Source organism: Dermacentor andersoni, chromosome 11 (genome assembly GCF_023375885.2).
Source record: "Dermacentor andersoni chromosome 11, qqDerAnde1_hic_scaffold, whole genome shotgun sequence".
Classification (NCBI taxonomy): domain Eukaryota; kingdom Metazoa; phylum Arthropoda; class Arachnida; order Ixodida; family Ixodidae; genus Dermacentor; species Dermacentor andersoni.
The window spans coordinates 71,687,219-71,710,931 of NC_092824.1; the positions used below are offsets into that span (position 1 = coordinate 71,687,219).

The following is a 23,713-nucleotide window of genomic DNA, read 5'->3' on the forward strand; positions in this document are numbered from 1 at the left end:
ACCATAAACGGAAAAACAAAAATTTCTTAAATTGAAATTATCGGTTTATGTCATTGAAATAAGTTTCCTGTAGTAAAACTATAAATTTTCCGTGTTTTCTTCTTTTACGCTTATTATATACAGTGTAGGCAGAGAAAACCACTATAGTGCTCCCTGATAAGGTGAAAATATTACGTAAAGTTGTATGGTAAATGGAGTACACGCAAGTTTAAATCACTGGAAACAGCATTTAAAAAACTTAGACAACCGGGACGATCTGTAATTGTCCGGGACAGCCAATGTTAATTTGAGACATTTCGGGCCAACAAAGTTTCTGAAAACCAGGTGCAAGCAGTTTGGTAGACGCATATATGGACGTATAGTTGACACTAGCACAGGAACAGTTCTCGAAACCGGCACATGTCCCGGAAATCCCAACTCTTGTCATGACCAGTTCTGCTGAAAAAAGTATCAACCATATTTAGTTCTTTAATTTTTGTCACATAAGTAACGCTTAGGCCTGTTGGTGCTCTATACGGTGTTAAATATACACGCATGAATCCACGGTACGTTTATTTATTTATTTATTTATTTATTTATTTATTTATTTATTTATTTATTTATTTATTTATTTATTTATTTATTTATTTATTTATTTATTTATTTATTACCCACAAGGTACGAGGGCATCGCAGAGGAGAGTGATAACACGGTAAGCGTATAACAATGAAACTGTAGCCTTGCAAATTACGCTACAGTTGGACAATGCGAACAGGGCCGATCTCCTTGCTGGTTCTCTTGTTTGTAGGCCAACGCATCGTATTTGCTCAAGGGGAGGGACGAGGAGGGGGGAGAGGGCGAGCGAATTTCGGCTGTTGTGATTCAAGCTGTATCTATATAGTACAGCGTCATACAGTGCAAACGGTTCATTTCCGGATCACATAATTTGTGCTTGCCAGAAGTTGCACAACACCTGACTGCATCGAAAAACTTCGTGCAGCTCGCGCCTTCGTGTGGGCAACAGAATTTTCAACATGACCCGTTCTCGGGACTGCAGGAAGTTCTGCCTCCTTTGTGCGCACTACAAAAGGCGCCTTTATGACTCCTTCGCGTATAACACGGGCATTGTAATCAAGCCCTATACATCATTCTTTACAGCTCGCGTACTTGTGGTTGCTGTGGGAGCCGTTTCACTTGCTATTGAATGCCCCTGCATTTCCTTTCGCCTTTTTGATCCGGTAGCGCTATACACATAAACTGAGCATTCGGCGTTGTTACCCGGGTTTGTAACATGTATCCAGAAACCCGTATACCCGGTGGTGCCAACCGCGTTCGGAATTGGTAGCCGAGGCCTATTAGTAGCAGTGACTACCTTGTTTAGTCAGCAATGTTACTATCTAGGTCTAAGTTACCAACTGTAGTTATGACAAGGTATGGTGAATGATGTGACAACTAGGTGTATAGTAACTACAACGACCTGTCTTTTAAGAGCGTAACGCAGGCATTGTAATCAGGTCCTATACCTATGTTTACAGATCGAGTATTTGTGGTTCGTATGAGAGCCGTTTGTTTTATTATTGAATGCCTTTATTTTCCTTCACCTTTTAATCCGATAGGTGAACTGGGCCGTCGGTGTTGTTACCCGGATTTGTAACATGTGCCGATGCCTATGACAGTAAATCAAAGGTGTGGTTGCATGGGTCTATCCTAGCACCTGTGCAGGATGTGTGTCCTCGAAAGTATTTTTTGTGCGACTGCGTTATGCAGATCAAAACTAGGTATTTGGTGATGCGGAGAAGTTAAGTCTTCGCCAGGGCAGCTGGAGCGTATAGGAAAGTGGGAGCGACGGAGCGGGAAAGGGAAAGCGGTGGAGGGGGCGTGACGGAAAGAGGCACGTGACACGAAGAGCGGAGCTGGTTACGCAGGTGTACGACTACCAAGCGTCAAGGAGAAGAAATGTCCGACAATAAATATAAACAATCCAAATGAAATGGTTACGTATAGGTATAAACAAAGATACCATGAAACCCGGAAAATGAGTTTTTCTGAAGCGCTCTGTACAATAATAATAAAAAAGCACCGTGGCCACGATACAAAAGCCTTTTTAATAGTAGGACGTTAAACTTTAATTTGCGCAATAGAGTCAGTGCTGCTTAGCGTTGTCAGGGATAAACTGTTCCGCTCAAATATGGGGCGAGAGAAAGGTTAACATTTAACAGAATTACTTTTGGTGCTGATAGGCGTTAATGATTCAACATGGCGGCACGTTGTTAGTCATGATCTCAGTGACGTTATAGATGTGGTTTAGGGCACAGGAACAATTTCGTATGTTTCAGTAAAAACAAAAAATAATTTTAGTATTTCAATTTGTCGTCGAAGTTGTGATATTGGGATACCATGTTCTTTCATATAGTTGGACAGTCACTTACACAATGCTTGGAAAATGTGAAGTTACCGGCCTTGCGTTGAAATGTTTTGATTGCCTCGACGTTGCGCTTAGTGTAGGAGTCCCAGATGGTCGTTTAACCAATGCGTGAGCTAGTGACTTAGTCTTTGAATCTACTTGTTTTGGGCTTGTGCAAAAGAAAACGAAGCTGTATATACGGTGACCCGCAGATGCGATCCATGTGCTTGTTCAAACTGAGGGAGTTAGTAATCGTGGCGCCTGGGCATTCGTAATTAATGACTTCAGAAAGTGGTTGCGATGGAACACTATGGAAACAGACCCTGTCTTTTCCTTGTTATTATCAGAAAAACTGATTTATCCGCATTCAGTTTCATTAATATTAATGAGTATGTTAAGAAGCGCTTGATCCTCCCAGCTGTTACTCTCCTTCAACACAACACAATCGCGAGCAAACAATCTAATCTGTACAGGGGCATTGATGAGTTTTGTGATGTCGCTAATATATGTTAGAAATAAAAGCGGACCAAGCACATTACCTTGAGGTGCCCTCGAAGTAACAGGTAGCTCCCGATAACAATGTCCATCGTTGTCAAAAAACTGAACGCGGTTCGATAAGTAAAAATCGGTCCAGTTATAGACCGTTTTTTCGTAGGCGCCGCCATGTTGTGAACGCAGTGGCGCCGCCTATGAGCAGTGCCACACTGGCTTGGGTGAAAGCGGTCTGTTGCCTGGCAGGTATAGGCTCGGCGGTAGGTTATGGCGTTTGTTTTCGCGGTCGTGCGGTCTCTTTAGAATGACGTGCGTCTTCTACGTGGGAAACGTTCTGTGAGACGTGATGAAGTGGTTTAAGGCGTCATGGCCGAAATTTCTGCTGGCGTTGAGGTGGACGGAACACGCAGCGCGATGTGTGCGCGCATATCTGAGCCTACAATCAGCCTCGGTGATCAATTTTGTATTTCTGATTGTTCCAATCACTAATGTGACCTTATTGCAGTATTATCCTCTATTTCTAAGCTGCGGTTTAGGAGCCATAAAACATACGCGACGATCGTAACAGCGTGGGTACCGTTCTGCTACGATAGGAGCTGTGATGTTATACTTTGACAAGCGTTCAAACTGTTTGCTGCAAGTTACATTGCATGACTACTTGGTTCGATGGATGCGGTTTCCGCCCCTGAATAAAATAGTTTTGGCAAGTAATAGCAGCATATCTTACAGTCTGAATTAAGCTTGTGCAGCAAAGAGACTGTTTACGAACTGCGCGAGCATCCTAAGCAGTAGTAGGTCCTGGATTACAGATATCTTTGTTCTATATACAGCATGGTTCAAGCATACGGCATCAGCGATTATGTATTTATAAACGTTGTGCGGCGTGACTATGCTGCGAGGTCGTATTGCGGCGTTAGCGCATTTTATCTTGCTTTTTCGTGAAAGAGGATGATAACCGATTTTTTTTTCCGGCTGTGTTCGTTCCGTTCTCTACGACGCACTCACACGTATTATGGAAATTTTGTCCTCAAGAATAGGCATCGCATTATTTTTAGGCGATCCCTCTCATATATTATGGCTGTATACGGGCCAAAAAGGCAATGCCGAAGCGCACAGCTTGCATATGTATCGTGCTGGTTCACCAAACGCAGTGATCGCCGTGTTGAGCAGCGCCATCGGCCTCATGCAGGAATGCTAGCGTAGACATATGGTAATTTGAAGGCTACTAGACTTGAAATGCGCTAGAACGATTCCAGTGCAACACAAATATTTGATAGCGCCTGCCGCTTAGATGTTTCGTGGTTGCCTTATGTTGGCCGTGCACGAGAATGTTTTATGTTTTACTCCCTACGCCAAGCGATCAGACTAAGCTGATTTACCATTTAATGCTGGTAATACTCAGACTCCGGTTTTCTTTGTTGAATTAAAGCCGATATAAGCAAAATGGTTCACAACACCTACACACATCGCGACTGATGATGCGCGTACACCACGGCTGATTATGTGCGTCACATTTTTGCGCCCCCAAGAGATATTTCCGCCTACTGTAGTTACCGATGCACCGAACGGCTTCCCCGACGACCTTATATGAAGGGACATGACATAAATTTCACAATGCACCATCTAAAACATCTCGAAATCGTTCCGCAGCACGCGACAGCAATACTTTCAAGCAGCGCCGCGCCGGATCGCCCAAGCCAGAGAGGAGGAAATGCTCTCCGCGCGCCCTATCCTCCTCGCCCGATGAAAAGGTCTATATACAAAACCAGGCAGACCAATGCGATGTAATTTATGAATTAGTTTCGAATGAGAAACTATAAGTCAAACGCTTTCCTAAAATCTCAAAAATATCACGTCAACCTGGCCTATACGTATCGAGAAACTGGGCAATAGTATGAATTATTTAGGTTAGCTGTGCGACAGTCCAGAAACCTTTACGAAAGTCATGCTGATAAGAATTAATGATGCGCAGTGTTCTTCAGACTGGTCTGTAGACGGTACCGGTTATAATAAAGCAATATCCGTTGTTCGCGTACAGTCTAAACAAAGAAGCGAAGAAAAAAAATTATATTGCGGCTTATCTTGCACATTATAACCGCCATCTGTCTGACAGCTTGCGTTTTCGTCCTTTAACACTCTGCGCTCAAACACTGGAAGTCGCTTATAAGCTTCGTCTTTTTGAGTGGAACGCGATAACATTCAAAGATCCCTGACTGCCTGCTTCTCACGCATGCCGGCAACAGCAGCTTGTGGAACTGTAATGTTTACCCGAAAACGCTGGGGGTGAACGCTATTCACGAAGGCAAGCTTTCTGGTAGAAACGCGACCTCACGCGTGGGCCGATTCCGCAGGCAGTGCACAGCCGCGCCAAAATAATTACATCATTTTCAGGTTTCCGTTATTGTTTCGAACATTTAATATTTAAGTCTGAGTTGATTTAACATAAAAGGCATCCGCTGACGGTGTTTTGTTTCACGACATTTGTTCGTGGGCGGAAATAACTTTGTCAGGAATGTAACACAAGGTACGAGTAACTTTAATGATAGAACGATGTGGCAACATAACCCGTATACGGGTTATATTGCCACATCGCAAGGCGGTGGTATATACATATACCTAAATATATATGGCATTTTTCGCTCACGGACGACTCCGCCGACGCTGACACCGGATTTTCTGCGACACGGGGCCCTTAGCGCTCGCTGTCGCGTTGATATATTTTCCTGTCAGGAAAACGCTATGTCATGCCTTTCGTGGCTCCAACGTACCGCGAGGTCAGCGTAAGATAAGGCAAGCAACGTAAAGGACTATTGTTTGGGGACAGGATAAGCCCGAAATTATGCTGAATTTTCTTATAGCGCGATAGGTATTGTCAGTAGAGTTTTATAGCGACAGCTGCTTGGTATGGTGTACACAGCAATAGGTGGTGTCCAAATCCACGATCCCGTGATGGCGCCCTCTCGATATTGCGGATCTCGAAGGCTATGCTTTTGCTGGCTGCACGCGGCAGAAGCGATTGCGAGATCCAGAATCAAGTGATAGGCGTCGGGTTTTGGATATATATATATATATATATATATATATAGCTTAAGTACACGTGTACGGTGTTTAAGAGCGAACAAGTCTTGTTTCAGTTGACTATAGGTGCCGTTGCGGACTCGCAGACAGCAGCACCAGCTCACGTCATAACTCATGCACAGTCATGAAATGGAAGTCTTGCGGATGTCGATATTTTGAATAAGACGCACAATGCCCTCGCATTAAATTCAGTCGTGGGAAGCATGAGCACTTCCGAGTTTTCATTTTATTTTTTTACTTATCTAAGTTTACTTTCTCACATTTCTTCATCCATTTTCATCTTTCAGCCCCTAATTCTCTGGAGTATCGTTTCAGCTGCATGGCTAGGGCGTGCTCTTTGTCACCCAGTCGTTAGTTGACATTTACGATTGAGCTCCTGCGTCACGTAACACAGCTGTAGCGAACTGCAGTTGAGGCTAGCTAGAACCTTCAACGCCGTTATTATAATTGTGTAGCCTGTGCACCAAAAAAAGAATTCGTCAACCAGCAGCAGACGCGCGGCAGGACATTCCCCTGACATCTTCAGTGAAGGAATTTGTCTGGTCCTGATGGGAGCCGGCGTGTGTTCGGTTGCTTTCGTGCGCGTTTGACTCGTCGAAGAAGGCCTGATTGATCGCGATGTTTTGACGCTTACCCCCGTGAGAATTGAATTATGCCGCGCCTTGGGGCATGCCGACGTCCCTGCCTAACCGTCTCATTGTCATTTAAACGCCGTCTCACTCGGTACGCCAAGCAACGGTCGGAAATTCGAGCGCTCGAGGCTCTCTCTTTTTTTTTCTTCTTTTTTTCGCGAACCATCATTGTTTCGGTGGCACGTACCACACTGGCCGGTGCCATCCGCCGCTGCTTCCCATTCACAGCGAGACTTTTGCCGGTCTGTGTCTTTGAAACGCGGGAAATAAGGAGAACATAAAGAACTGGCTGCAACAACAACAAAATGAAAATAGAGCGAGCGAAGCCTTCCCAAACCCGTGCGCAAGCCTAGCTTAATCTCGTTCGGTGGCCGGGCCATTGTCTCATTTCCCGGACGCTCTTTTTGTGTGCGCTGCCGGCCGTGCCCCACGAGGCTCTCTTGAAAGCGCCGCGCGCGCGCCGATAAAGAATGCAAATAACAAACAAACGGGAGCGGCGCGCACGCAAAAGGCACGGCTGTTCGTCGCCGTCCGTAGTAAGCGGTTACCAGACGCGCCGCGTTCCGTGAGCAGGGGGGCTTCGGATAACGGGTACGAGCCGCGTAATGTGTCGGCGCGTTGCCACGTGACGCGGCGGCCCGCCGCGATTGGCCGGCCGCCCGGGTATATAAGCGGGTCCGCCGGCAGTCCACGAGTGCGTTGCCAATGTAAGGGGGTGTAAGGTTCCGAGGGGTTGCGTTTTTTTCGTGGGGCTACAGCTTCGAGCTGTGCTCGCCGGGGCTCGCTTACGGCCTCAGGAGGGCTTGGTTTTTAAGCTGCCTTCTTCTTCTTCTTCGTTTCTCACAATCTGTCCTTTTTGCCCCGCGCTCCAAAATTCCACAATTTGGCCACCGGATCTGGCTTTTTATCGGGAAGGGAAGGGTCTGGGTGCTTTGATGAGCGAAACGTCACAATTCGGGTTTAACAGCCGTAACGTCAACAACGACGAGGCAGCAGCAGCATCCGCGGTTAGGCTTAGCAGCGCCAAGCCGAGTCGCCGTCTGCTCTTCTCTCGCGCGTTGACGACGCCACCGCTGCCGTTGTTGCCGCACCATGAAACAGGAGGTCTTCCTCGAGTGTGCCATGGCGGTCGACGCCTCCGGCGACGCCGCGGGCCAGGCCCTGGGCGACGAGAGTGGCCGGACCGCCGCCTGCGCGGGCCGACGCCGCAACGGCAGCAGCAGCGGCGGCGGCGGAGACGCTGCGGCGCCGACCGACGTGTTGATCCTTGACGACACCCCCGTCGGCACGCCGTGCTCCGACTTCCTGGCGATCGGTGAGTGTCACGCATGTCACGCCGTCAGTTCCTTTTAGTTAGCCCGCACTGGCTTCGAGAGAGCGCGCGCGCGAGATGGACGACGCGCGTCGCACCTGCCCGCCCCCCGAAAATTGGGCCAGTCGACGAAGACGACGGCGTAGTGCATCGATTGGTTTTGGTGGAGCCTGTCTCGTGTGCGCCGCTTCTTGCAGGACCCGTAGTGCGTGCGTGCGTGCCTGTGTGTGCGCGCTTGATCAGGTCATCTGTACATACTGACAAGGTCCGAAACACAAGCGACCTGCGTGTGTGCGTGTGTGTGTGTGTGTGTGTATGCCACGACGACAGCGTAACGAAGTCGGCGGACGCCGCGTGCATCCCTGCCTGTGCCGCGCCGGTTTGTTTTGGTTTGTTGGGAGAGGAGGAGAGGCGCGCGTCCCCTCCCGTCTGGCGGCCCGCTCCCGGGGAGGTGGGGCTCCTAGCAACAAAGACGATCGTTAAAAAGCTGCGCGCTCTGTGCACCGGTGGTAACAGCGCGGCATCTTTGTGCCGGTGGCTTGTGTTGTTAGGAAGGAGTCAGCTGTGATTTTCGATGTTGTATACTACATTACAGCGCCCCCCCCCCCCCCCCCTCTCCCAGTTGCCTTTTGCACTGGGCTGTTTCTGTCAGCGGAGTTTAGTTTCCTTTGTTCGACCTGTGGGGCGTTTTCTCGGCGCCTTGCCGGCTGTCCCAAGTGTGAATGCGATTCGCGTTGTACGACGATCAGAATTTTTGGGTTCCTGCCTTTTGTGAAACTTGCGCAGTCAGGCGCCGGTGTGAAGAAATAAACCGCTCTTGATTGAAGTTGATCTGCTTACGTCAGATTAAGCTGCCAGGTATTGTAGATGATGCTGAGAATCTGGGACGAGAGCTTGCACCGTGTACCTGTCGCATGTGCTTCAAGTGGGTCTGTTTCTGCGTGCGGGGAGTTATTTTCTTATAATCACTAATGTGTCAGCTGCTGTCTTGTGTTTGGCGTTTTCCATGCGATTATTGGCACTTTAAGTCCTAAAAAAAAAAAGGCTAAACGCATATCGTCTTTGTTTTTGTTGTTTGTTTACTGCGAAGCTGAGCATCGTGCCTACGCCAAGAGTGAGTGGGTATACAAAGCCACCCATCACCTACGACGCTGTGCAGCAATCGAAGTGGGCAAATACAAATTATCCGAAAGGAAGAATGCACTGTACGACATAACACTATACTTCGCTGAATAATGAGTTCGGTTACAATCTCCAACGGCGTGTTACGAATTCGTTATACCGAATTTCTCTGTCTCGTATGTTCTTGTTCGTTAGATATGCACGTCGTTCTCGAACAACAACAATATTAAAGTGCAGCAGGTACCTTATAGCAATACACGCGGTACCAATTCTTTGGCGTCTGGTACAGAAAATCTCATTCAAGTCCTGCATTACGAGGTAAGAATGCTTCCTTTGAGGTACTGCTGCGCATAGCTTGGAAATCTGCTCTTTAAGTGTGGTCACGCAAACGTCAAACCGTGTGGGTCAAACATCTGAACTCACCTGATAGAAATGTCTTTAAGAGATAGTTATACATGTGAATTCGCCATTAGGTCGCTCTTAATGCCAGCGGATCGAGGACAGCTGCAAGCGTTACTGACATTCACACACCGGCTCCCCCAAGACGTCCGCCTTTGACAGCGCACGATACTGCCTAGAAACAGTTTTTTCGGTGTAGAAAATTTATATTGTATCTGAAAGCACTTTTAATGCTCAACATGACAACTTTCGAGACCTTTACTTAGAGTCGCAATACGCGAATATACAATGTAAGGCTTTGACGTCATCGGCACCGCACGGATTGGGTTCGAAGTGAATAAAAAAAATTCTCCCCATCACTTTATTTCTTTCTCATGAATAATCAACTTTTTCAGGCAAAGTAATGTAAGTAGGTGATCTTTAAAGGATACGTGTTGTCGGTGTCAACTGATCAGATGTCTCTCATTACTGTTGTTTAATTAGGCTGCTGTGGGCGCCTGCACGGTCGGTGAGATTTGTTTTCCTGGGAACGAGAGGTTATGTACGGCCGCTATACTCCCGACAAAAAAGCTTGGATGTATACGGTCTGCTTGCATCGCGCAGTTGTTTTTGTGTCGTACTCGTTTCTTGTTTTTCTCTCTCTTCGACCCGTGCACTCCTTGTAGTACATTGCTCTTTCGGGCGCACGGGCTTGCCTTCGCAGTGAGAGTCGGCTCGGGCGAGCGTGGACTGTGCTGCCACGCTGCGCCGCGAGGCAGCAGCCCTCGACGGCCCTGCGGCATCGAAGTGCCAAGGGCGGCGGGATTCCCGAGCCGCCAGGTGCCGAAACGGCCTGAGCATTCTCTTCTCCTTCTTCACTGTGTTTTTCTCTTCCTTTTCGCGTACCTTCGGTTCGTTCCGAGTCAGGTGTCAGATGCCGCGTCATTCCTTATCGGGGGGAGGGGGGGGGGAGGGGGTGTTCATCCATAAAGCGAGAATTGAAAAAAAAAAAACTGCCGTCCGCCTGGTACAGTACGGGTTTCTCGGAAAGAATGCTTTGTAGTTGAAAGAAAAATTGCTGGCTCTCGTGAATCGTGAGTAGCTGTAAAGATGAAATGGCAGCCGTCTAAGCAGATTAGCTGGAGACGATGCTATAGCCACAATCTTAAAATGAGTGCAGTGCGTGTTCGCAACGGTACGCCACACCGCACCACGCCGTCCATATGGACGCAGCCCGGATACAAGAAAACCGGCTGAAAGCCGCACCACGGGCAGCGAAAGACGCCAGGGAGACAGAGTGCACTGCCCAGCTAGAAGAATGAATTCTGTGGTTTTGCGTGCCAAACCCACGATTTGATTATGAGGCACGCCATAGTGGGGGACTCCAGAAATTGAGACCTCTTGGGGTTCTTTACCGTGCCCTTAATGCTGGGACACGGGGGTTTTTGCATTTTGCTTCCATCGAAATGCGACCGCCGCGGCCGGGATTTGATCCCGCGACCTCGTCCTTAGCAGCGCAACACCACCGCGCCAGCTACAAGCGCCTGAAAGAGGCGCCATCTCTCGAAGCGACACAAAACCCACGCCGCGGAACTCGCGGACCGCTGCATGCTGCTCAGCGCCAGAAGTTTACAATAAAGTGTATGGTGCCCTGTGTCTGCCCTTTGAACATCGCTATTGGAAACGACAAATGAAACCTCAGCGTACTAGAAATTACAGCTTGAGTGATATTGTGAACAAACATTAGGAAGAACTCGGAAGCAACATTCTTTTATCTATGGTTTGAGCAAGAACTAGCGTATGTAATGCGGTCCTGTACAAAAAGGGGGGGGGGGGTAGAGACCGCTTGTTCTTGAAGTTTTGACTGGTTGCCAAAATGACCTCGTTTTGTTGTCGCAACTTGCCCGGATGTTCTCGTTTGAGTGCCCGGATAATGCCTCTGATTTTTGGCTCAACGGGAGCTAAAAGCATTCCATACTTAAAATTCGTCCTTGTCCGGGGATCGAGCCCATGCTTGGACCACTACACTTTACTCTCGGTCGCTCTACACACCTGAGCTAGCCTGCAGATCGCAGAGCAAGGCTGAACTAATCGACAACTCGAACAGGGGCATTGGATATATCACATGCGAAATTCCGCAAGGTGGCGGAAGGTTCATGAAGGGTAAAGAACGGAAGAAGTGTACTTCCATTTCGCGATTGTGTGCAGTAGAAGGAAGTAATTCACTGTCGCTTAACCTCTGCGGACAATATCTCTGTGCTGTTGTTTGATCTGTGATGTTGTGTGGCAGGTGTTGTGTCAGCGTTCTGCTGCAAGTTCATATCTGTGCCGGGAGCCGGCGAATGAGGCGGCTCAGACTCGAGAGACGCGCGACATCACGTGACATGTTGCCAAAATGTGACAAAAAAATTTTTTTAGTAAAGTTGAAACGACAGTGTTTGCTGCAGGAAACGACTCTGACAGTTTGGATACAATGCAGCTTGCTGCGTGCGTGCCACGTCTAGTCGCTGCAGTTTTAAGACACGGCACACACGTACACGCTCACAGAGAATCGAGCCTGGCTTCTATGAGTCTCAGCTTGGCGTGCAGCAGTTAGCGATGACATTACGGATCGAAGACTCGTTGTAGCGCGACTCCTAGTTCAGGGCAACAATTTACTACCCGCACTAGCATTGGACGGCCGTCTGCAGTACTGGCTCCCTCTACTGCACGACTTCGTCGAGCTTCCAGCGGCTCACATCTGCTAAAAAAATGAACGGCGGAGCGTTATCATGGAAGGGTGATCAGCGTTCTTCCAGCTTCGGCAGCGTCTAAATAACTGGGCACAAGCAAACTCGCCGCAGAGCGCGCTGCTGTGTGCGGCGGCTTCATATGCGACCGCGAATGCTATGGCGAACGGCCGTTGACTCGGTCCCAGTTCTCGGAGTAAGATCTCCATAGCCGCATTCTGTTAGCGTCATATCGACGTTTTCGCACAGCTATGAATCCTCGTGGAAACAATCACGGCTACCGCACTCCCCGCATTGTGGTTTATGTTCGCCATTGCGTTGTCTGTAGGGTGCAATGGCAGCGAGGAAGAATACATTTAATAAAAATAAACAATATAGGTGTCTGCGGCGGGTTCTTTTTTCTTCCGACGCATGTCCTCGAGGCGGGAGGACGCCTGGTCCTGACGGTTTTATTCGCGGTCGCCCGACCGTTGCGGTAATTAAAAAAAAATTAAAGAAACCGCCGCCCTCGTGACCCCCTCCCTTCCGGCGGGCCGTCGACCAGCGTGCTGCCATTTTGCCTCCTCTCCCTCGCTCCTTTCTCTCTCCCTGAAGCCGTGCGTCTCCCCAGCCACCGCAGCCGCCCCCCGCCACACAAACCTGTCGCGACACACTTTTTTTCCCCGTGGGCGGTTCCCTGGCCCCTCTATCCCCCCCCTTTCTTGATTTTCTTGCCTTTGGCGTTCTCTCGTCTTGCCGCCCTTGTGTTCTTTGCTGCTTTGCGTGAAATTTTATATGCTTCTCGCACCCATGTACCGCACCTCCTGCTCCCGGGAATCTTTTGGGTCGAGCGCGCACCCCGCGTTTTCTGCACCGTCATCGTTCGGGTGCGGTATATTTTCTTAGCCTGGGCTCTTTTACTTCTTTCGCGGTGTTCTCCACAGCCGAAGACTTGCCTCCTCCTCCTCCACCCTTGGCTTTCTCGTTGAACGCCTGACTACCGTGTTGGAAGGAATGAACTAAAGTATCGAGGACAGCAGAGGCCGGCGAAGCCACAACACACGCGCGCATGCGCGTCGCTATGCGAACCGAGTTACCGTGTGTGTGGCCTCTCCTCAGTTGTCCTCGTTAAAGACTCCTTTATTATGGCTGATTCAGAGCGCGAACTACTAAGACCAAAGCAAAGGCACGAGTAGAGACAAGACACGGCGCTATGTCTTGTCTCTTCTCGCGCCTTTGCGTTTGTCCTAGTAGTTCGCGCTCTGAATTAGCCATGATTTCATATCAACTCGCCCGTTTGTCGCTTCTGATCACCTTTATTGCCGTTTAAAGAGACATACACACATGGAAGTCACCTCTTCCAAAGCCGCGGAGCGCTCGACTGGCAGCGCCTGGAGGACAACGGAAAACCCCAAAACCGCATTCGCGAAAAATTTTGTTGCCAGCAGAACAAGTATGTAGGAAGGGGAAACACGCGCACATGGGCCAAAGTTCTCTGTAAGGTATCAAAGACGCAGCGTAACATTCACGCCGATTCGACAAAATGTCGTCACTCCACCTATATACCCCAGTTTGCCAACGCTGTTGCGACTACTGCAGCATTGCGCGCGTGCCCTTTTCATCTCCGAGATCTCTGATGTGCCCCTCTTAGCCTTCGCGTACGACAGCAGCAGCAGCAATGATGTCGATTGCGTAAGCGCCTGTGCGCGCTACTTTTCGCTTTCTCTTTCACTCGGCTCTCGCTGATGCAGGTTGCGCAGCCGTCTTCACCGGGTGCGAACGTTGGCGTGCTTCGTTCGTGAGCGCGGCGATCTTTCGCTTTGTGTTCGTCCGTTTCGCTTCTTTTTCGTTGCGGGGGTTTCGTTCGCAGCTTGTGCGCCGCCTCTTGTGTGGCTGCGTTCCGTTTCCTAGTGCCCCCCCCCCCTCCCCCTTCGCTATCCTCGTCGCTGGCGCTGCTGGCGTCGGTTTCGTGCGCTCGTTGCGTCGGGCCGGCATCGTTGGGTCCGCTCACGACGCGACGCCGCGAGAGCGAAGAGGTCTTTGACCGCGTGACGGTCGGAAGAGAGAGGAAATGTGGAAGGGGGGAGGGGGAGGGAGGGGAGTGGCTCGAAACTCGCCCCGCCACTGTCGGCTCATAGGTGGCGCGCGCCATCTGTGTTGGATTGCGCGCGCCATCCTTTTTTGAGAGAGCTTTGGCTAGAAAATACCGTTTGCGTTGAATGGGAAGGGATGAGGAGCGAGGAGAAAGTTGATATCAACGAGGGACTGAGGCAGGGGTGCCCTTTATCCCCGCTGCTGTTTATGATGTACATGGCGAGGATGGAGAGGGCGCTCGAAGGAAGTAATATCGGGTTTAATCTCTCATACAAACAGGCGGGTACAGTAGTAGAGCAGCAGCTTCCAGGTTTATTTTATGCGGACGACATTGTTTTGCTAGCTAACAAGCAAAGTGATTTGCAACGTCTGGCTAACAGGAAGGCAAGAATTTAGGTTTGAAATTTAGTGTTAGAAAATCAGGTCTTATGGTATTAAATGAAAACAGGGAACAGACAGTGACAATACAGGGTCAGGAAGTATCTCGGGTAAGAGAATATAAATACATTGGTATATGGATAAACTAAGGCAATAGATATATCGAAACACAAGAAAAAACACTAACAGTAAAGGGGAAGAGAAATGCAGCCATAATGAAGCACAGAGCGCTACGGATATACAATAGGTACGAGGTGCTCCGGGGTATGTGGAAAGGTGTAATGGTTCCAGGACCTACTTCTGGAAATGCGGTTGTTTGCTTGAAATCAGGGGTACAATTAGGACTCGATGGGAACCAAACGTCAGTGGGTCGCCTCGCATTGGGCGCTCACGGGAAGAAATGAAGCTGTGCAGGGTGACATGGGCTGGACTAGTTTTGAAGTGATGGAAGCTCGGAACAAAATTATGAACGACTGAGCAATATGGAAGAAAGTAAATGGGTAAGGTGAGTGTTTAGGTATCTGTATAGGAAAAGCATTGATTCACAGTGGAGGAAAAAAACTAGGAAGCTTACCAGCAATTATAGGGTGGGCAACACAGCAAAAAAGAACGTCAAGCGGAAAGTCAGGGAGGCTGAAATAATCTCATGGGTAGCGGCAATGGAAAATAAACCTGCCATGAGTAACTACTTAGGAGTAATAAACGAAATCAGGAAAGAAAAAAATTTATAACTCAAAGGGAAGCCCATTACTTTTCGAAGCGAGATCAGGATGCCTTAGAACACGCACCTATAAAGCGAGATATAAGAAGGAAGAAGCATGTGTTTGCTGCGGTAAAGCTAGGGAAACGATGGAGCATGTTTTATTAGAATGTGAAGACATCTTCGCAGCGGCCGATTTAGGCACTACTGGCCTCCTTGAAGCCCTTGGGTTCAGCGAGAGCAGGGGAAAAGTAAGCATGTCCGTAATAGGGATTAGTAAGAGGCGATCGGAAGATTGGTGGAAGAAAAGTAGGGAAACGGCCGAAACCGGAGACGTACAAAAGCAAAGTTCGCAATAGGTGGTCAGAAAATTTGGTTGTGTGAGTTCATATTGTTTTTTTTTTATTTATTCTTTAACCGAGGTAGGACATTAGGCAGTATAATAGCAAGAGCTTCGTGGCGCAACCCACCGCCCCGTTCCAAAATGGACGCTCACAGCATCCATCCATCCGGACAGTGTTGGAAAGTGGCATCAGCAATGCGGCAGAAGCTAACAGCGGCCATAGGCGACAACCTAACCATAGTGACGCAGCTGAAACTCTAGTCGAGGGTAACCTGAGAATAGGGTCAAATGCAGCGCTGTCTATAGCACAACATTAGTATGAGAGCGCCAGCCAATTGTGTTTCCTCATTTGAGTTTGAGTTCTTAAGGGATGCTTTATCAATTCAATGCGATGTGAGGTTTCTGCGTAGTGTGCTTTTAAACACGGAGGAACCGCACATAGTCGAATGAGTTCGCCAATATACACTGCGTCCTCCTGGTGTATACGTTTGAGACGAACGCATCTCGTCGATCAATCATTTTGCTGCTTTACGGCTGTCGTTCACTCCACCGTCTCACGCTGCTCGGCTTGTTTCAAGGCATCTTTTCAACTTGTCGTTGTATGTTTTAATGCAGGGGGGAGAACCGTGCGGATTGGCCGGCTATTTCGGAACCCCACGCAGGCATGGGCCTTCCTATTTTCCACACACGTCTGTGACCTTGCACGGGAGAAACTGCGGAGTGAGCTTACAGCGCTGCTAAATTCGTCGTCTCACGCGCGCACTCGCCCCCATGGCCCCCAAAACACGACCTCCCGTTCTTGCGCGCTCCTACGCCCTTTCGAGTTGCAGCGCCTGTCGTGAGTTCACTACTAGAGTCGTTTGCAGCACTGTGGGAGCTGCGGGACTCCTTAGCCAATAGAAAGGCCGAACGCCCCCCCCCCCCTCCCCCTAGAGACGTGTTCATCCGCCCCGCGTCGCCTTGTCACTGCCGCAGTAAGCTTAGCGGTATATATATACGACGAGCATGCGCAACGATCTTAACATGTCACGTATCGCTGCAACGTATCATGTACCGAGCAAAAGATAACTTTCAAATCCCGCCAATAATCGGAAAGTTACGCCCGGAACTACATTCCGTTGCGCAAGGATGTATTACCTGTGTACGCCTCATACCTTCGGCAGCGCTGCAAACGACTTGCGAGATGGAGCATCTTAGGGGGTGTGCGAATATTCTTCGACAAACGAATTGGGTATTGTTCAATTCGATTCGGTTATCGAGTCGAATAGTCGCTGATCTTAAACACTTATTATTAGTCGAATAGCTTTCTCTGCGTGATCAAACATGGAACTGTCGCAATAGCGTCATAAATTGCATCCCGGCGGCCATGGTGTATGCACATAAAACGCGGGAAGTTGTACATGTAAGGCGTGCTCCACTATATTTCCTGCTAAACCACTCATTCGCACCCATCGAAGAGTACACATTGTGCACGAACAAACTGCCTATTCGTTCCTTATGCTCCATTTGTGCTTTCAATAAACACCTCATAGTGTGGACTGTAATGACGGAAGCTTGCTAACGTTGTGAATTATAGTAGTATGTGCGAACATCGTTCTATATTAATGGTGAAAAACGGCTGCTCTCATTATTCGGAAACCCATTACAAATGTATTCGATTCGCTTTTCGATTCACATTGAATTCGGCCTCAAACTTTACTATTTTACGCACTTTTATTCCAAGTTCTGTTCTGCAGTATGACTCTCTCGGGCGACTTCTTGACCCCATAGCGTTGAAAACTCGAATTCGCTATTGCACGCGTGGAAATTTGCATCGTTAGGCGAACCGTGGTCTCCCACAGTTCAGCTGCGTTGACCTCTGCTTATCGGAAGCTGCTGCTGTTCTTCGTGTGGTGCTAAGATTGATGGGACGGAAGCTTTTGATGGGAACAGTTGGGGACTGTGTCGCGTTGTTTACATTTCTTGATGACTAACCGATTCTTGGAAGTCAGGCGTAGAAGCTGTTTATGTCGAAGAACAGGAAGCGTATATATAGGGGGAAAATGTTTTGACATTTCGTACCCTTATACAAGTGCGTGTTTCGGACGCGTGTCGCTTACGTGCGTGTAGATTGTAGCTTGTTATTCATCATCGATCGACACGCGTGGATGTAATAGTATCGCGTGATACCGTGTTCAAATTGGTAGCGTATATATGTATACATGAGGATCTCGTTTATTAACTGCGAGAGTATCGAACGTTTGACTACCGCGGAGCCCGCTATCTCAAAACCGTAGCCAAGGAAAAAAAGAACAATATCGAGCCAATATACACCGAAAAGTTTAAATATTCAAAAGATTCCTCAATCGCTTCGAGTAAAACAAACTCGTACTACATACTAAGAACGTTACGTAAAGTCGCAAACCTATACAAATCATGCGTATATGCAGACTCAGCGAATCTCCACGCGACAAGCATGGGTTGTGCCTACTCGTGCTGAAATAGCTCAGCTCACAGCAAAGTGCGTAAATAGGCACTACCGCCGAAACGTTGACACTAAATTGAGATGGGAATACCAAATGAGCATCACACCATAATGCACAATCGAAGTGTCAATGACACGAAAATGTCGTCGTGACGTCACCGCGTAATAAAAATTAGGTCACGCAATAGCGCTTTTCGCAAGGAACTAATGAGGTGCACCGTCCCCGAGAAAACGGCGCGATGTTGTTTTACAGCTTCTCTCTATATTAATGGGGACATAAACAGGGTCCGAGCAGTTTCCTTCGAGATAAGGGGCACCTATATGTATCGAAGACGCCAAGACGATCACGAATTGTCTCCCGATGCTTGTCAGATTATCGGCATTCGATTAAAATTTATTCTACAAAAGCGCCGTGGCTGCTACAATGCGCGCAGTTTATTGTTATCCGAGTCTGATTTCCCAACGGCTGCTCAGCCGGTTTATAAAGCATGGCATAGTCCGGATGCTCTCTCGATCGAGGCCGACCTCTTACCGCTTTTATAAATTCTGCTACTGCTACTACGAGGTACCACGTATAGCTCGTAAGGCAAGTCATACGCATACCGGTTGCTTGCGTTCTCGTTTGAAATATGTTTTATGTTTCAACAATGGACTAGTTTCTTTTTTGTTTCTCTCTTTTCAAAATTGATCACTTATTCAGTGATTTGTATATTGGATGTGTGCTGAATCGCAAACGTATTGTTACCCCGCGCCTGATCGGTCTTCGAAGGCCGCAGTATTCTTTACTTAAATAGTGCGCAAAAAAGTTGAGTTGAATTGGACTCGGTCGAGTTCCATTTGATCTGATGGTTGTTCAGCGCGGCGCCTTGCGAAGCCTGTTGTTATACGGCGTCCAGGCGGTCTGGTCTGACCGATGTCACGCTTTTCCTTCCCGATCGGTTGTACGATCGCAGTTGACGTAAAAAGCGATTCGCATTACACTTCGGGTGTTTTGCCGGCGCGCAACCAGTTATTCATAACGGCGACGTCTATTCTTGCTGCTCGTGATCACTTTTTCTTTCTACGCCAGCGGAGAATGACAGCTTGTTGAAGTAGTGTTCAGAGACGAGGGAAGAACATACACACACTACAAAGCTCCCGCTGCGCACTGCTATAGTTTATTGTCGAGCGAATCTATCGTATAAACGGGGCACGGAGCCATTTCGCGTATATACATAGCTTCGTACGAGTTATCCTTGGCGAAGCGCCAAGCCACGTCGTCGCAGTTGTCGGATATATATGTGCCGTTCCCTTTTGTCGATGCTGCGCCGGAGCGGCAACAGCAGCAGCAGCAAGCACGCTCCTTAGGCGTGACCTATTCCGGTTCATCATCGCGGTGCCAGTTTCCTCCTCTTGGGCATGTATTTGCGCAGCAGCCCCACCTCTCGAAGCAGCGACCCTGTTATCCCGCCTTGTTTCTTTCTAGCCGTATTAGCGTTTAAAGCGTATGGTTAAAGGTCGTTTATTTCGCCCCGCTCCATACACGAAGCGCTTTCGTCTGCGCAATTTGTTTTCGTTCTGTGCGGAGTTGGGCCCAACCTGCGTAACACTTGGGTCACGGATGACCCAGCCGCTGCAAACTAATCTGCTATGTGGACATGTCCTGGCATATCCTCGGAACGCAGCTCATTTCTACTTGCGGAGTCTGAAGATGACAACGTCGAAGCATTTGGCTACGGCGCGCCGCCAGCTAACTGCATTCGTAGTGTTTTTTTTTTTTTTAGGTTTCCCTTGTCCCAAGTTAACTCGTGTTATACTTTGTTTGGGTATATGTACGAGCGTGTTGCATTCCCGACTGCAGCAAAAATATATCTTTATCTTTGTCTTGCATGCCTTCCGCGTCAAAAAATTCAGTTCGTGAATTCGCAGGGTCGTAACAATTATTAGCTTACGCTCATTTCGAACCTGCACCCTGTAAGTTAGTCTAAACTACGTCACAAAATCCGCAGCTAATTAACCAGCTATAACTAGCACGGAAATCGACGGTAGAATTGGCGGTACATTTAGTTAGAATGCGTCTATTAAAATGTTTAAAAAAATGCTGAGCGCTAATCTTGATGTGTCCTTTGTCGTACGCGTTATCATTAGGGTTGTATAACAGGAAAGCTTTATTTGACCAACGTTGTGCCTGCACCAGTTACTGTTGTTCGTAGCCCGCGTAGTAATCTCTAGGTATAACGAAATCTCTTTATTCGAAATATTGCTTTATTCGTAGTGCAGTAGCCTTTACCCGGACACCGCTTCGTAGGAAGAGCTCAGCAAGCTGCCGTGGAGAAGAGTGCACCAAGATCACTCCACCACGTGTTGGCAGCTCCTTGGGCCTAACTGTTTCATGTGTGATAACCAACAGCACCGAGCATGAGTGATACTCCCCCCCCCCCCTCCCCCCTCCGTCGTGTCACTGCTGTTGAGTGTGGCTTCGTTTCAGTATTCGATTTACGAGCTCTTGCACTGTTGTAACGAACATTCCGCATTACAATGACTCGTTAACAGCCTCGTCCGCCTTTGGCGAAGTACTCTTTATAACGAAATCGTTTCACCTTTCAATTTCTGCGCTATCACGAGGGTTTAATATGTACTACGCTATTTTTCGCTTTCGCTCGCGTCGTGGAAAAGTAGCTTCCTTCTGGACCACGTGTGTCTATGGGCGTGGTTGAAGCAGCAACAGAAGCAGAAAAGAGACGGCTGACAGATATCCGAAGTGAGGGCAGAGAGAGAGAGAGAGAGAGAGAGTAGTGACAGCAGAGACGACGCAGGCGGGTGGCGCGACTCTTCGAAAACGAAGTGGCCCCGAAAATAGCGCCCGCCGCCGCTTCGAGAAGTGCGCCGAGGAGGTGTGCAGAGGGCGCTGCGTTCGCCGGCCGTTGCGCAGACGGCTCCGTCCGCACAACGCCCAATGAACGCGGTGCCCTGTGTAATGGCACCAGTATAGAGCGAAATGTCCAAAAACGGGACGTCTAAATTTGGACCAATAACTGGCGGAGCTCTTCGAATAGCTAGCAAAAAAATAAGTAATTTTTTTTTTTCTGTAGCCGTTGGAAAGGCGCAGAATATGCGGAGTGTAGGACGGTGGCATGGCCGCTTTTTGGCAACTGAATGTCTTCCCCTGCTCGTGGTAAAGAAGCTGTGAAGCAGTTTCTTGCACGATTACGAAGGCCTCAGCGCCTCACCGTTGCTCACAGACATCAGCCAGGCGGCGTGACATTGTCCGAGTCGAACTCCTTATATTCGGAAAGTGCGATCTTCAATACAGGAATCAACGCTCGCTATCTGTATGGGCAGCTGTAGTAAACGGGCATTTGATGCATCCGGCAAACGCGTGGACCCATGACACGTGTAGTATACAAAACTCTTAAAAGTGCAATATTGCGTCGCCATTGAGCATTCGAAGAAAACGAATAGCGATTTCTCTAATGAAACTGTGTTGGTGCTCGAAATGTCGAATATTTGAGCATTGCTAAATATTTGTGTAAATAGGTGGACGAAATGGAAAAGCGATCGTGTACTTAAGATTTAGGCGCGCGTTAAACACTTCCAGACCCATAATCATATATTGTGTTTTTTTGGCACCAGCGAAGTACAGGCTTTCTTGCTTATATTCGTAGATAGCTTGCCTATCTGTCGTAGTATTGTAGCTGTTTTAGTAGCTTTATTCGCGACTAGAAGCGCGAGAGTACCTTAATTTTCCCACCATTCGATGGAATAGCTGCCCCATGACTGGGCTTTCGATTCGAATGGCTACTCGAAAGGAAATAGTCATAGCGTCAACCTGAGTTTTCTCTCGCATGAATCGACGTTTACCTTGCGGGAATCCGTTGCACATTCGTTAACTAAATGCACGGTACTAACACATCGAAGACGTCTTTGGCTTTTCTGAATATTCCGCACCCTACGCAAGATACGATTGGCGGGCTGGTTCGAAAGAAAGTAAACACTATACCTCCATACCGACTCGAACCAATGGGCCAATAAAAGCCAGAAGCCAGCTAAGGTAGCATAATAAAGCCGCCGGAAGGGTTATCATCGCGTGTGGAAACTATTTCATGTTTATTAGTAAGCCAGTGGTATGCTGCACCTCACTAATTCTGCGCAGTGGAGCCGAGGTTATACGGCGTTCGTGTGTCAGCCAATCGGCGACGAGTGCCGGCTCCCTGTTCCAGGAAAGGGAGGGCAAGCGCTTGCCCATTGCGCTCTACTAATCCTTCAGTACAGCTGCTATTCATTTGTTGTCGTGCGGGGAGCGATCAGAGTAAGACCAGAGACGGTCAGTTTTCAGTTGTGGTTCTTTTCCTTTTTTTTCTTCTCCGATCGGACGTTGCGACACACAGCCTTCGCCTCTCTGCTATATGGGAGGTGAGATACGCGATAGATCGATTGAAAAAGCCGCAATTCGCGAACCGTTAGTAAAAAGGTATAGGGAACCATTGACGGCGACCTCTACGGCCATACGTGCATCGGAGTATAGGGTGTCCCTCGCCCATAGTTGGAAGGAACGCCGTCGTCATCTGCGTCGTTGGCGTGCCAGCGGCATGCCGTTGGCGCCTCCTCCCCCGCCCACGAAGGACGCCAAAGGCTGTCGCCCCTCACCTTCCTTCTTCCTGTATTTGTACTTCCTGTGTTTGTATATATATACATTTTTCTTTTCCCCGTCTCTTCCTCCGCCTTCGCTTGACGTCTAGCTGCCTTGGCGTCTCCTTCGTCTCTCTCTGTGCGCGTTGTCATGCTTTCTTCCCGTCTGGTGCACGAGGAACTCAGGCCGGGGTTTTGGCGCCGCTTGCCAGAATTCGGAAGTCGCTGGATGCGGGAGGCCGCTCTGTGAACGGAAGATGCCCGGCCCTGCGCCGAAAATCGATGCGGTATGGCGACTCCGTTTCGCCGACACCCCCCCCCCCCCCTCTTCCTTTCCCTGGCCCGGTCAATATACGCCCCCCTGGCCCGGTCAGTGTACTCCGCGTCGGTTTATCCGTCGACGCAGATCGTTACATGTCAAGTCAATAACGGCAGCGCTTTGTTCGTGCCCAATTCTGATGAACAATCCTTGATGTGTTTCGATTGCTGGCATTCGTTCCGAGCGCCCCGAGTTTGTTGTTTATATGGCATCCAATTGTTTCCTCTAATGAAACCATTGCGTATGTTCAGCATTGTACGATCAACGCAAGACTTAGTAGAAAACCGTACCCTTTCTGGTCGTTTATACTGACCCTTTGTTCTACAGTTCTTTCTATTTATATGTTGACGATATGTTGTAGAAACTGCCGCATCACGCTGCTCTAGTGCTTATGGTCAAGCTCTTCTTTTTTTTTTTTTGCTTTGGCGACTATTACCACACTGTACTTTGGAATAAATAAAGTGGTTTGATCTGATTTGACAAGGCATGTAGTAGCGTCTCGCATCTTATACATAGTCTCTCTGATTCAGTTCCCGTGGAAGCTTATGGGAGATTGCACACGCTATCACACGATACGCATCTTCCCAATGTTAAAGTTACACTGCGGTAAGTTCTGTAATTAAATTACACTTCCCGTCGTTGCTGCTTGGTGTGTGTCGACCAGAAGCCTTCGTGAAATGGTCGAACCGTTTGTTTTCTATG

General features: G+C 48.5%; 1 protein-coding gene across 1 annotated transcript in view; it reads left to right on the plus strand.

Annotated features, from left to right (window-relative positions):
• The window catches only part of Lk6 (MAPK interacting serine/threonine Lk6 kinase), a 117,824-nt gene that overhangs the window by 19,776 nt on the left and 74,335 nt on the right, over window positions 1–23,713 (plus strand). Inside the window, exon 2 of the mRNA XM_050167900.3 lies at window positions 7,687–7,900. Coding sequence (XP_050023857.1) covers window positions 7,687–7,900 — 214 coding nt within the window. The remainder of the gene's footprint in view (window positions 1–7,686; window positions 7,901–23,713) is intronic.